Source organism: Diadema setosum, chromosome 6 (genome assembly GCF_964275005.1).
Source record: "Diadema setosum chromosome 6, eeDiaSeto1, whole genome shotgun sequence".
NCBI lineage: Eukaryota > Metazoa > Echinodermata > Echinoidea > Diadematoida > Diadematidae > Diadema > Diadema setosum.
Window position 1 is genome coordinate 14076054 of NC_092690.1, and position 13332 is coordinate 14089385.

Below are 13332 nucleotides of genomic sequence, written 5' to 3' on the forward strand. Positions count from 1 at the left end.
CAATGCTCAACAGTGTTTACCCATGGTTGAAAAATAATGTTAGTGTGTAAAGTTTTGATACTATTGTACCCAGGGTATAGGCCTACTATGCAGTCAGTGAATAATTATTTTCTCTGTGTCTTGACCGCCATCCATAGGACCATGTCAGGAAGGTACCTACTGTCCAGGGGCCACCCCAGAGCCCATCCCGTGTGCGGCGGGCACCTACAACTCACTGACCACCCAGGCGGAGTGCTTGGACTGTCAGGCCGGCTATTACTGCCTGGCCAATGCCACCACCTACATGGACACACCTTGCCCCAAAGGTATGGAGAGAATTGCCAACATTAGTTGGTCACTAGGGAAATCAATCACAGCTCTAATGAATGTTCACAATCATCATTTTCTTGTAAATATTCATTATTTCCATGTTTCAGCAAAGTGTAGCATGTGACCCTTGTAGAAAAAGAAACAGCTCAACTGAACATTCAAAAGTCATGAATGGTCACAGGTACTGTGCAATATATCCATATTAGAGAGCAGTTTTTCTTCCATTGAGAAACAACTTAGGAAAATAAGTACATATTCAAAGAACAGTTTTGAGGTCCTGTTACTGAAAGATGTAAATTCAAGGATATAATTATTCTCTATTGACTTGAATTTCGTACACTTTCAAAACTTCCCAATGTTTTCATTGTGTTGTCCCATTAATTTAAAATCTGCTGTATTTGTTTGATCTTTATGGCACTACCACTCATCAAATTGGTATAGATTCATATTTTCTCAGCAGGAGGGCTCTAAGAGTCCCCACCCTTTGATTGGTATGGAATAGTCTCTCATGAAATGTTAAGTCAGCTCATATGCCATCAGTTTGCTATATTTGCAGAAGTCTTTGTCATAAGAAATGACAGAGGTGATGATGATATCCCAGAAGCTTTAAGTGGTATGTACTCTGTGTCTCTATTCATTCTCCAGGTTTCTACTGCCCCACTGGGACAGAGTACTCCACACAGTATGCCTGCCCTGCAGGAACATACAACAACAGGACCAGGGCTGATGACGTTTTTGACTGTATGCCTTGTACAGGTATGTATCGATTGAAGGAAGGAAGGAAGAGAAATCAAAAGAGAAGAGAGGAAAGGAAGAAATGGAGAAGGAAGGAAGACACAATGATAAAAAAAAACATAAACTGACAAAAAGGAATGAAAGGCTAAAAGAATGTATGACAAGACCCGAGGTGGAAAAGGAATGAAGAAAAAGAAGAGTACAGAAAAAGAGAAGAAAGAGACGAAAGAAAAGTACAAAGAGAAATGGGATTGTAAAAGTGTTTTGAATCAAAGTATAGCACAAATAAACAAGTGTTTGCTAGAACACTAATTTCAGCATCATGATTCCTGCGATTCTCCGCTGTTAAAGCCATAGTCTCAAATCAGATAGTATTATCAGTGATCCTGTTATCTTGATACACTTAAAAAAATGATTTTACGTATTATGTTATCTTCATTTCAGCTGGCAAGTACTGTGATGGTGATGGGAATGACGTGCCAACAGATGACTGCGCGGCTGGTTGGTATTGCAGCCGTGGCGCGTACAGCCCTAAGCCGCAGCCCAGCGTCAATGACTCCTCCCTCCTGAACGCATCCATCGAGTGCCCGATATACTCCCTGAACAACACGGGAGATATCTGCCCTCCAGGTGAGAAAGCACTGGTAGTCATGGCGATAGGGAGGGTATCAGATTGTAGTGGTGGAGCAGTTACTCATTTATTCTTATCGTATTGATGATGATATTATGATAGACTAATTAAAGGGAACTGCTGTGCATTACAGAAGGCATCACAAGTGATCAAATTAAATTGTCTGTGTAGGAGAGGGTAAAAACTTGTATCATATCAGGACAATTACTGTCTGGCTAAATATGGGTTAGTGATAGGATTAGGTTTTGGATTAAGATTAGAGTTAGAGTCAGGGGAAGGGTCTAGGGTAATTATCCAGGGAGTAATCATCCTAGAACCTAAAAACTAGATGATTAGTCAAAGTATAACGTTTTATCTTTCATGACAATAGAAGGAGTGAGGTTCAGAAGTGTTGTATAGTCTAATAATACTTTATTGAGTAGTCCGTCTAGCAGCTCATTTTGAGAAGTTATACTGAGATGATGGATTTGTCAAGTAGTTGCAGGGAGTGCAATAAAGCCCAGAAATTGAGTGTAGACAGAGCATTCATCAGGGTTCAATGAAGTATGAAGTATTTCTAGTGCAAGTAAGCACTATACCAGTTGACTTTTATGGTAGAGCCTGCAGGAGAGGGTGTGTGAAAGAGCAGTGTGGTTGAGTTCAACTGTATGAATTCATTTAGAGTATATCTTATCCTAACCTTCCAAATCCATTGTGAAAGACTGGCTGTGACATGACCCTTGAACTCAAAGACTCAATTGATTTCCATCCATCCACCCAGGTACCTACTGTCCAGTGGGCTCTGACCAGCCACTTCAGTGTCCGCCTGGCCAGTACTGTGAGGACTACGCCAACGAGATCCCCGACGGAGACTGCCTTGCCGGCTTCTTCTGCAATGGGAGCGCCGTGGTGCGGGACAGCCAGCCCTGCTCCCCTGGCTACTACTGTCCAGAGGGGACCACCATTGAACAACCTTGTCCACCAGGGACCTTCTCACGTAAGGAGAACAATTTGGCATATAGGTTAAATTTGGGGTCTAGTGGTCAAGTATTTGCCTCTTGTTCATAAGTTTTGTGGTTCAAGCCCCAACCTATTAAGTCACCTTATGCTGTGTACCATTAATATCAATCTATTGTGCCTCTTGTCCCTTCAATGATGTTATTTGGAATTTAGTGTTGTGATATGATATATTTTTCAAAGTGATTGATCAGATGTGTGTTACTTGTATTCTATGAGAGGATCCTTAACACCAATTGTAAGTTAAAAAAACAAACAAACAAAAACAGATTGCATTTAAGGTAGGAAATGTATTTGCAGTGACTGGTTGTAAAAAAAAAAGGAAGATCTGTTACTTGGCATGAGTTTATTTGTTGAATGAGTTACTGGAAAAAATAGTGTTGAGTAAGAAGTTAAAATGTCACACACTTTATGACTGATAGTCGCCCAACTTCAAGGTTTGCCACATGAGTCAGGATTTCTACACAAGTGAAGGAGTCTAATGTTTTGTTCATAAGATGTTCCTCCTCCTGTTATTATGATACAGCATACACCCAGAATTCCAACATCAGTGACTGTCTGCAATGTACTGCTGGGATGTACTGCGAGGACTACGGCCTGGCCAGCCCCACAGCTGAGTGCGCCGCCGGATACTTCTGTCCCGGAGGCCAGAACACCTCGCAGCCGACCCACCTGGCCTGCAGCCCAGGCCACTTCTGCCAGCAGGGCAGCTGGAACGAGACCGGTTGCCCCTCGGGCTACTTCCAGCCTCACTGGAAGCAGAGTGACTGCGACATCTGCCCCGAGGGCTCCTACTGCAAGGCGTTTGGTGAGTGAGGTCTATCCATTCACAGTTGACTAAGTCCTGCAATGTACCATACATGGATCTCAGTACGTGGGTGTGTGCACTCAATGACTTGAGGTGTGGAATCATATTATTAATGTACATAATATCATGTCTTACTTGGCAGTGTTTACAATCCAATTCTCAGTTGACCATGCACATGTTTCTTTGTCGTGGCATCATAAGATTTGCATGACAAGTCATATTTGAAAGCTTTATCCCGTGTGTCCCAGATTTATGAGGCATCCAAGTTAGTAGTTGTAAATCACATGTAAAGTGAAAATAAGAGAAAACAAGGAAGACAAAATAACAAATGAACCAAGATCTTCTTCTTCTTTTTGAATTGCACAATGTGCCTTGTTGACACTGGTAATAGTGAACCATGAGGGGTCGGCAGCATTTGCCCATTTTTCTTGTGTAGGTAGGTAGGTAGGTAGACCAATTCGCTGGATTAGCACCCATCCCTGCTCTTTGTAATGAATGAATGAAGTGGTTTCTTTTACATATGTGAGTCATGAGTTATCCACACACAGGACCTTCATTTGATGTCCTGTCCAAGGGATACTGTGAAAGTGGAAATTTTCGCGGTGTTAAAATTTTCGCGCATTTCGCGCAACCCGAAACTAGCGCAAAAATAAAAGCACGCAAATATTTTTGTTTGCCATGTGTTCCAGCAGTTGATGACTTGATTCTGCGGAATTAAAAACATGCGAAACTCTTCTTACCCCGCCGAGTGCGAAAAATTAGTCGCTCGAAATATCCACTTTTACAGTAGAACGTTTTGTCTCGGTAGTAGTGGTAACGGTATGATTACACATGAACCAAGCTGTAGTTTATCTGTGATGAGCATATTATCAATCATTCCATTTCCTACGAATCACGTATCCAGGTGACTATGAGATCCTTGATGAGGAGAACATCACTGAATCGGGCAACTTCAGTGGGCGCTACCGTAGCTACCGTGGCGTTGCCGTGCCAACGATCTGCCCCGGAGGCTCCTACTGCCCTGAGGGGACGGAGTTCGGCACCCAGTACCTCTGCCCTGAGGGGACATTCAGCAACCAGACCGGCCTGTACAATGACACGCAGTGCACCCCCTGTGAGCCTGGCATGTACTGCCCTGGTGAAGGTATGGAAGGCCATGGTGGCCAAAAACTCATTCTTCTTTCCATAACTCTGCTTGATTAACCCTTTCAGTGTCTAGGTTTAAAAAATAAAGCTATTGATGTCTGTTTGCACAATATACTAATTGTGCAGTGGTAATGACGAAGTTAATGATGAAGGAAGTTAGTTGTGAGAGTTGTTCTCCATCACATACATTTTTCATTAACTTTTATTTGAGGAGATTTCATTTTTTCCTCCCATTGAGTGTCTCAAAAAAGAAGCAGTTAAGCACAACGTTCATTGCTGTTTTTTCTCTAATGATTAATATATGTAAATCTCATTGAAAAGTGTGTTTTTTAATGTCTTTAAATCATATGTAGCCAATAGGCTATCTGTTCTTTAATTGAAGGAAATGGACTGGTATTAATTGGGAAGACATTTCACACTAACAGTGCAGCATAAGAGTTATGTCAAGTGATGAGTAAGAGGCCATGTAAAGAGAAATATGCTGAAATGTGTAGATTACGTGAAAGATGCATCTATCATGTGATGTTTGTTGTTTTCAAAAATTTGTCATGGTCACTCTTTCGTTGTTGAGTTCAATGTCACGACTACATTATGTTACGTTTCAACCACTAGGAAACACCGCCCCCTATGATTCCTGCGCCCCCGGACACTACTGTACCCAGAGTGCTGCCAGTGCCACGCCCGACGATGGAGTGACCGGTGACATCTGTCCAGCGGGCAAGTACTGTGAGACGGGGAGTATCACCGGCGTGGGCTGCCCCAAGGGAACCTTCAGTAACCAGACCGGCCTCATGGCTGCTGACCAGTGCTGGAACTGCACAGCTGGCTACTACTGTGGCCGGACAGGGCTGACCGCTGTGTCTGGGCCTTGTTCAGCAGGTGAGAGTTTAGCCCTTTTTTCCTCTAACCCTCTCCCCCCCCCCAAAAAAAAAAAAAAAAAAAAATAAATAAATAAAATAAAAAAGGTAAATAAATTAAAAAAATGTTTATACATATGTAATGATGACAAAAACATCAGTTTCTTTTGTTTTGAGGAGACGCCCATTTCATCCAATATTTTCATATATCCTTCCAAAATATTTTCACAGCAAACTGTTGATAAAAGTCTTTAAAGTGACTTGTGACTTCTAAAGAAGGAACTTAATGATGTGCAAGATATCAGGAAAATATTTATTTGAAGGAAAGGCAGACAAGTGTAATTGGTTTGAATGATTATATCACTGATACAAGTCATGCAATGGTTTTGATTGAGTTGTGTGTATTTCATCACAGATTGAAATTGCACTCTTTATTTCAGTAATTTAAAAAGTGAATATACCTCAGTCTTTTCTTATATAGATCAATAAACTCCTCAAGAAATGTGCTAGTGTTTTATGTAATATTCATCCTCTCAGAAATGGATTCTGTAAGCAGAAGCTTACCTTACGTTTGTATCTCCACACAGGTTTCTACTGCCTTGGTTCGTCAGAGGAGGTTGCCCCAGTGGGCAAGACTTATGGTGATGTGTGCACCCCGGGCCACTACTGTCCCAACGGGACCTACGCGCCCATACCGTGTCCAGAGGGCACCTTCCTGGATTCGTCCGGAGCAGCAGAGCGTGACGACTGCATCCAGTGCAGTGCAGGTTAGAATGTTTGGAATGTACTGTAAAACTAGACATTTTCATGAGCATGAAAATTGTCTGGTTTTGTGTTTTACAGTATGATGCATAGCTACTATCATATATGTTATGTACAATATTTACATTTGTACTAATGTTTAAACTGAAATTCAGTTGACCGTACGTATTATGTGCATTTCTCCATTTTCATACCAAATATGATTTTTGCATACTGTAAAAGTGGATGTTTTCGCAATGCTTAAAGTTTCGCGCATTTTGCACTACCAGAAACTGGCGTGAAAATAAAAGCACCAAAGTATGTGTGTTTGCATGCGATATGTTCTTTTACTTGATGTCTTGATTCTGTGGAATTAAAAACAGGCGAAACTCATCTTACCCTCCCGAGCGCTGAAAACTACTCACACGAAAATATCCTCTTTTACAGTACTAGTTACATGTATGTATTTTGTTATGCATCAATATGTTTTTAAATCTGCAGAGACTGTCAGGCGTGCTGATGTTTATGTGTGGTGACTTGGCAGCCATTTTCTTAAAGGTCCAGTTTACGTTTGGGAGCAGTGATTTGACAAAAATTCAAGATATCACATTTGATGCATGCATATGTGTAGGTCTGTTGTATCACAAAACATCCTACCATATAAAATTTTTGTAATAAAGCCTAAAATATAAGGAGATATCATTATTTTTCTTAATAAACCATAACTGTAGATGGTTTAGTCAGGAAACTTTTTTTTTATAACTATTGTTCACATTTTGTGTATTTAACAATACTTAACATCGATAATACAAATTCAATTTTTAAAGTGGTTGTTTCTATCCCTAACTCACATTTTAGAACTACATTAAAGCACAAATGCTGGGTTTTTGTTTCATCTGCAAATGGTAAATTATGCCTTTAAGGATTCATTACTGTTTCTTTTTTGTGCAATGCCATCCTTCTGAGTTTACATCCAAGAAATCATCACTGCAATGACATGTTCCCTTTTCTTATTACCTCTCCCAATGACCAGGCTACTATTGTGAGACACAGGGCAAGACCAATGTAACAGCACAGTGCGCCGAAGGTTTCTACTGCACCAGAGGAGCTGACACCAGCAACCCGTCTGATAGAATGACAGGTAATGACAATCCTTCCGCATCATGCCGTTCTCTGTATGCATTTATGATAGACTTTTTTCTGGTTAGAGATGAAATGCCAGCTCAGTTCTCAACTTGGTTCTGATGCAAGGAGTGAAGTTTGTAAACAAAAAAAGTGGAAGTAACTGCAAGACAGGATGAATAATCATAGAAAGGATTCATGTTATGATTGACCAGTTTCAACAATTTGGTCCTGTTTTCTAAAATATCTATTTTCAATCGTGTATCTTGGTGTGATATGAATGAAGCATGGTACATCCATTCAGTTTAGCAGCACAAGGCCATTGAAACTCTACTTCGTTGTGGGAGTTAAAGCCTTCTTCATATTAGGAATCTGGATTGTGTTTTGTCCACACACTTAAAAGCTGTTCAACCCTTTTGCTTCTATCAGGGGACATTTGTCCAGTTGGTCACTACTGTGAGCTGGGGTCAGTGGCGCCCGTCCCATGCCCCAATGGAACCTACGTCAACCACACCGGGGCGGAGTCCTGCTACGTCTGCCCAGCCGGCCGACAGTGTATCCATGGCGACACTGCTGACCCCTGTCCTCAGGGCTACTACTGCCCAGAGGGCACTGGCTACGATGTGGTCGCTTGCCCCGCAGGCTACTTTGGCAACACCACTGGACTCGCCCAGGAGTCAGAATGCACCCCATGTACAGGTGAGTTTATACCTTGGGTCATTTTAGATGACAGTTGTGATATCTGTTGATGGATATTAATTCTACATGTGTCTGGTCTTCCATCTTACTAAGATAACTGTTTTATTTCTTGAAACTGAATGATATTCACAGATCTTGCCATATAGACTGGCCTTGATTTTATGGTCAACTTCTGATCATAGCTTCTTACATGAGAATATATTCTGACGATTGAAAGCCAATGTGATTTCGATGAAAAATGTTCTTCAAATCTGAATACCAATCTTACAGTAAGATTGCAATTATGCGTAAATCTTGTATTTTCATATACCTAATGCAACTTTCTGACTGTGGCAGTTCATTGATACACTTCATATAGTATATGACATTTTATTGCCAGTCTGCGTTGTAAAATATTTGTGTTTATTATTTTCTCTTCTTGAAAAGCTTTCTCAATTCAAGCTGTTTAGTGTCATAATATGCAAGAGTAAAAATATTTGCTTCAGATGATGCACAAGGCATTTAGTCTCATAGTAGTAAATCCATTCAAAGTGTAATGAGAAACCAGAAAAGTTGTGAAGTTTCAAACTGAATGCTTGTTGCCGTGACAGGTGGCTACTACTGCAGCACACCAGGTCTTGGACGCGAGGATGGTCAGTGTTCGGCCGGCTTCTACTGTGAATACGGTGTGGACGTTGCCACGCCCTCTGGTAGCCAGACCGGTGTGGGCGGGGTCTGCCCCCAGGGAAGCTACTGCCCAGAGGGATCGGTCATCCCCAAAGAGTGTGATGCAGGGACTTATACCAGCAGCCCAGGTAGGATATGGACAGAAGCTTCAGATGAGAAAGAAAAAGATGTGGATTCTTATCTTTAGTTGATTTAAAGTCCAAGTTCAGTTGTAATTAAGTCCAAGTTTCAAGGAATGCTGGTAAGATAATCATACCAGGCAAGTTCTGACATGTTTTTTTTTTTTTAGTATGGATGATGAATAGGAAAAGAAATAGGTATATGAAGCGAAAGGGTAAAAGCATTACCAAAAGCAAGTTATATACTGCCTTCCAATAAGAATACTGCAAGTATATGAGTATTTAGAAGATGTAAAATACATTTCAAAGCAACAAGTGGTGTGTGCATAGTTTAATTTTCAGAAATTTCATTAAATATAAGGGGGACCTGGATCATTGTGACTCCAGTTAACATGATCTTACTTTGCCCTCTTTTTTTGGTGAAGCATCCCCTCTAAGAATATTAATAAGTCCACCAACATGTTTCTCTGCACAGAGCAAGCCTCATGTGCCCAGTGTCAGGCTGGCTACTACTGCCCATCCAACACCAGTGACCCCACCCTCTTCCCCTGCCCCGAGGGCTACTACTGCCCCCTGGGGACCGGCTACTCCACGGAGTACGCCTGCCCGGAGGGGACGTACAACGGGCTGAGCACCCAGCAGACCAGTGCCTCCTGCGAGCTGTGTCCCCCAGGCATGTACTGTGAGGGAGAGGGTCTACCCATGCCTTCTGGAAACTGCTCGGCCGGCTGGTTCTGCACCGGTGGATCCTCCAGCTCCACCCCGCTACCGCCTGGTATGACACGCCCATTTCAGGAAATATGTTGACAGGAGAGAAAACAACACTAATTTTGTATTTCATCTGATTATATGGCATTCTTGTACAAGTGTACATTGTGCTGTTTACATTGAAAGATACAAGTATGTAAGCACACAAAGAAAAATAAATTTGATTTTGTTATTGCCAAATACTATTCATTTTGTGTCTTTATGGTGTTTTAATTACTAGTGTTTTCAGACATGAAAAAAAAACCCAATCGTTTAATCTACAGTTCAAAACTTTGGGCCAAGAGAGAGGTTAGTTAGAGTCAAGTACCAATTCAATATTTTAAATGAGATTATTGTCGGTATTGTCGAAGGGTTATTGTATTTACAGAGAGATTAGCAGTTTTCAAAGCATATGCATTTTTCTTAATATCTTGGTGTTCAAATCACATATCTTATTTAATTTCTTGATGCCAAACTGTGCAGTATACCAAGTGTAAAAATAACTGAGATAATGTAGAGAAATTACATGTATGAACATGCCAAAATATCCTTCTTGAAAACACCTTCTCACTTGAAATTTACAAGGCACTATTTTGTTTATGCCCCAATATAAATGGCTACTTCAGTGTGTCCTATATGCTATTGTCTCCTAACAACTGAACTCTGAGCAGCATAGCCAGTCACTGACCATGTCTCATGATTGCTCTGACCGTAGGCAATGCATCGGTCATCTCAGACTGCACCTGTCTGTCAGTGAACTACACCGGGAATCGGTGTCCTCCGGGTACCTACTGCCCCTCTGGTTCCTCCAGACCCATCGACTGTGACCCAGGCTTCTACTGCGATGACTATGAGCTGGACTCCCCAACAGGTGAGGGCAGTCTCTGCAGTCTAATCCCCGATAGTTTTCCCAACATTTACATTTTTCCCTGGTATCAGTGTGAATAAGGCTTCATTGCCTTCTCATTAACCCCTTCACTCAATAATAAGTGTTTTATCTGTCACATTGTCATGTCTTATTTGTTCAAATTGTTGTCACAGCTCTGTGTATGCATGTTTTATTAAGTGAAAATGAATGAATGAATGAATGAGTGAGTGAGTGAACGAACAGACGAACGAACGAACCCCTCATTCACCCTTGTCCTGCCAAATAAGAGTGTTTGCATTCATCATACATCCCATTCGCCAAAAAGATGGTGCCAGGTGAGGAATAATTTTGTAAACAAAGAGGCTTGTAAGTTAGTGCTGATCTCATTCATTTATTTCTTGTCTTTGCTCTAAGATCAATGCCATCCTGGGTACTACTGCCCCGGAGGCAATGATGACCCGACCCCCGACGGATTTGAGTGCCTTGCTGGTCACTACTGTGAGCGTGGCTCTGCCTACCCAACCCCCTGTGCTAATGGAACATTCTCAAATACCACAGGGAACACTGAGGCACCCAACTGTGAACCATGTACTCCAGGTAAGTGGATCAAACCATTTTTTTTTTTTTTTGGCGGGGGGGGGGGGGGGGGTGGAGGGAAGAGTGGATGGGCCGTAGACCCTTTATAGCCTGTGGTGTATTTGCACAGCAGTGTGTTTTATTAAAGTGAAGAACCTGAGCTCCCCTATAGCGTTCTCAAGCTGCCGTGGCTACAGTAATGACATTTACCTCCTAGTGTTAGATAAGTTAATACAGTGCAACCTATCCACTGTTTAGCATACATTGTAGCATACCCCTCTTTCTGTGAGTCACAAGTTCATCAAGCTTATGATTGACTTCAGTAGCCATTGCGAGCTAATGAGTGGGGTTGATATGAATGGAGGAAACAACAACAAAAAAAGCAAGAACAAAAAACAACAGCAACAACAATCAAGAAACCAAATAGGAGTGGTATGCATATTGTGATTCAGATGTCTCTTGTTTTTCTTTTTTTCTTTCTTTACTAAAGTGACTTGGCCAAACCTGTAGCAGTCAAAAAAAAAAAAAATACAAGAAAACTGGTGAAACATGTGTCATTTTCCATTGTCTTATAAAATACATGTGAGTTTGGTCCAATATTTGAATGACATTATTCGATACCCTTAACCTTTATGTGAAGTTTTGTGTTTTTTTTTAGAATATTGTGAAGATTTACCTAAAATAAAAGATAACTCTGACTCCATCTAACTTGTATCTGTCTCACCAGGCTACTTCTGTGCCGGGGAACATCTCTCCACGCCGTCCGGTCCCTGTGCTGTTGGCTACTACTGTCCAGGCGGACAGTCCACCAAGTATCCAGTCAGCTTTATCTGTCCGGCTGGCTTTGCCTGTCCTCTGGGCAGCTCTCAGCCTGAGCTCTGTCCAAGAGGTAAAGATAAAGAACTATTGCAGAAATCCGTCATATTAATGTAAAAATATGTACATTGAATCCGGCTGACTGGACTTACTAGTTAAAAATCACAGAGAGAACAGTTTCGTGACTCATCTGAGCCACTTCTTCAGCTCTGGCTGGCTGGCGAACATTCAGCCGTGATGGATGAATGGATTTAATTTATACTCTTTTTATCATACTACCTGGATGAATCAAAATCTACATCGACATAATGTATATATACACATGTACACTGTAATACGTACTTTTGCACTCGTCACACACCTTTGAAGAAATGTAGAGGGTACACTGTATATGCCACTTGTTGCATATGTCTTTATATTACATTTCTTACACCTAAGTGCATGGAAGTTAGTCTCCAATAAATACTGATATACATAATTATGCATAGTGAGATGTGCATGTGTATATACTTGCTGAATAGATTGCATGTGTGTCACTTGTCTTTAGCACAAAGAAAATTTCATTAAGATATTTGTTGAATGGTCATGTATGCTGTGAACAAGATTTAAAAAGTATTTTTTAGTTGTAAAGCTACTTGAATAAGTGTAGGTAGTATAACACACAACTCAAAATTTAAAAGAGCAAGACATGTTGTGTTGCAAATGTGATTTCCTGAGCCTGTACATCACAAGTTGGAAAGTGGAATAAAGCAGCCAGTGTATAAAATTCCCTAATTTTCCTTCCCACTACACAGGTTTCTACCAATCGGAGGACGAGCAGGGATCATGTGACATCTGCCCCGAGGGCTCGTACTGTGACCCCTACGAGCTGAACAACGTGACCGGGGTCATCGTGCCACAGGACTGCATCAGTGGTCACTACTGCCCCAACCGGACGGAGTACGCTGAACAGAACAAGTGTCCACCGGGCACCTACTCCAACAAGACTAACCTGGCCAGCATCGGTAGGTCTCAGCAGATTTTAGACTGTTTCACCGACACTTTACTGTGAACTTGTACAATACACATTTAAATGTATAGTTTGAGGTTAAAAATGTCATAGTACCGCAACATATTATGTAGCTTTATGTGCCAGAACTGATAAGTGTCTAGTGTTATTAGTAATTTTCTTATCTTAGAGAATTGTGTAGCGTGTTCAGTTTTATGTCCAAAGCATGTGTAGAAATACATTATGCAAAATGATATAATTTCTGTTTACAATATAATACTAGTCCAGCATGGCTTCAAATGTATTTCAGATATGTATAGACTGGAAACATTTGATACAGGTGTGTTAAAATACACTGCAGTGTTATTTTCCCATTTAACCTTGGTAGCACCACCACCTCCATTTCAAACTGCTATAGACATATTGTAGAGGGAGGTTGCATATGTTGTGATGGAGTTAATTGTGTACCCACAAGATTTCACACATGGAAGAGTAAACCCCTGTGAAA

General features: G+C 41.2%; 1 protein-coding gene across 1 annotated transcript in view; it reads left to right on the forward strand.

Moving 5' to 3' along the window:
* The window catches only part of LOC140229555 (uncharacterized), a 61781-nt gene that overhangs the window by 1451 nt on the left and 46998 nt on the right, over positions 1-13332 (forward strand). The window contains exons 3-18 of the mRNA XM_072309803.1: positions 138-305; positions 955-1065; positions 1489-1674; positions 2436-2651; positions 3198-3479; positions 4384-4623; positions 5238-5504; positions 6070-6249; positions 7257-7364; positions 7775-8044; positions 8635-8838; positions 9305-9604; positions 10292-10447; positions 10859-11041; positions 11748-11909; positions 12631-12840. Coding sequence (XP_072165904.1) covers positions 138-305; positions 955-1065; positions 1489-1674; positions 2436-2651; positions 3198-3479; positions 4384-4623; positions 5238-5504; positions 6070-6249; positions 7257-7364; positions 7775-8044; positions 8635-8838; positions 9305-9604; positions 10292-10447; positions 10859-11041; positions 11748-11909; positions 12631-12840 — 3243 coding nt within the window. The remainder of the gene's footprint in view (positions 1-137; positions 306-954; positions 1066-1488; positions 1675-2435; positions 2652-3197; positions 3480-4383; positions 4624-5237; positions 5505-6069; positions 6250-7256; positions 7365-7774; positions 8045-8634; positions 8839-9304; positions 9605-10291; positions 10448-10858; positions 11042-11747; positions 11910-12630; positions 12841-13332) is intronic.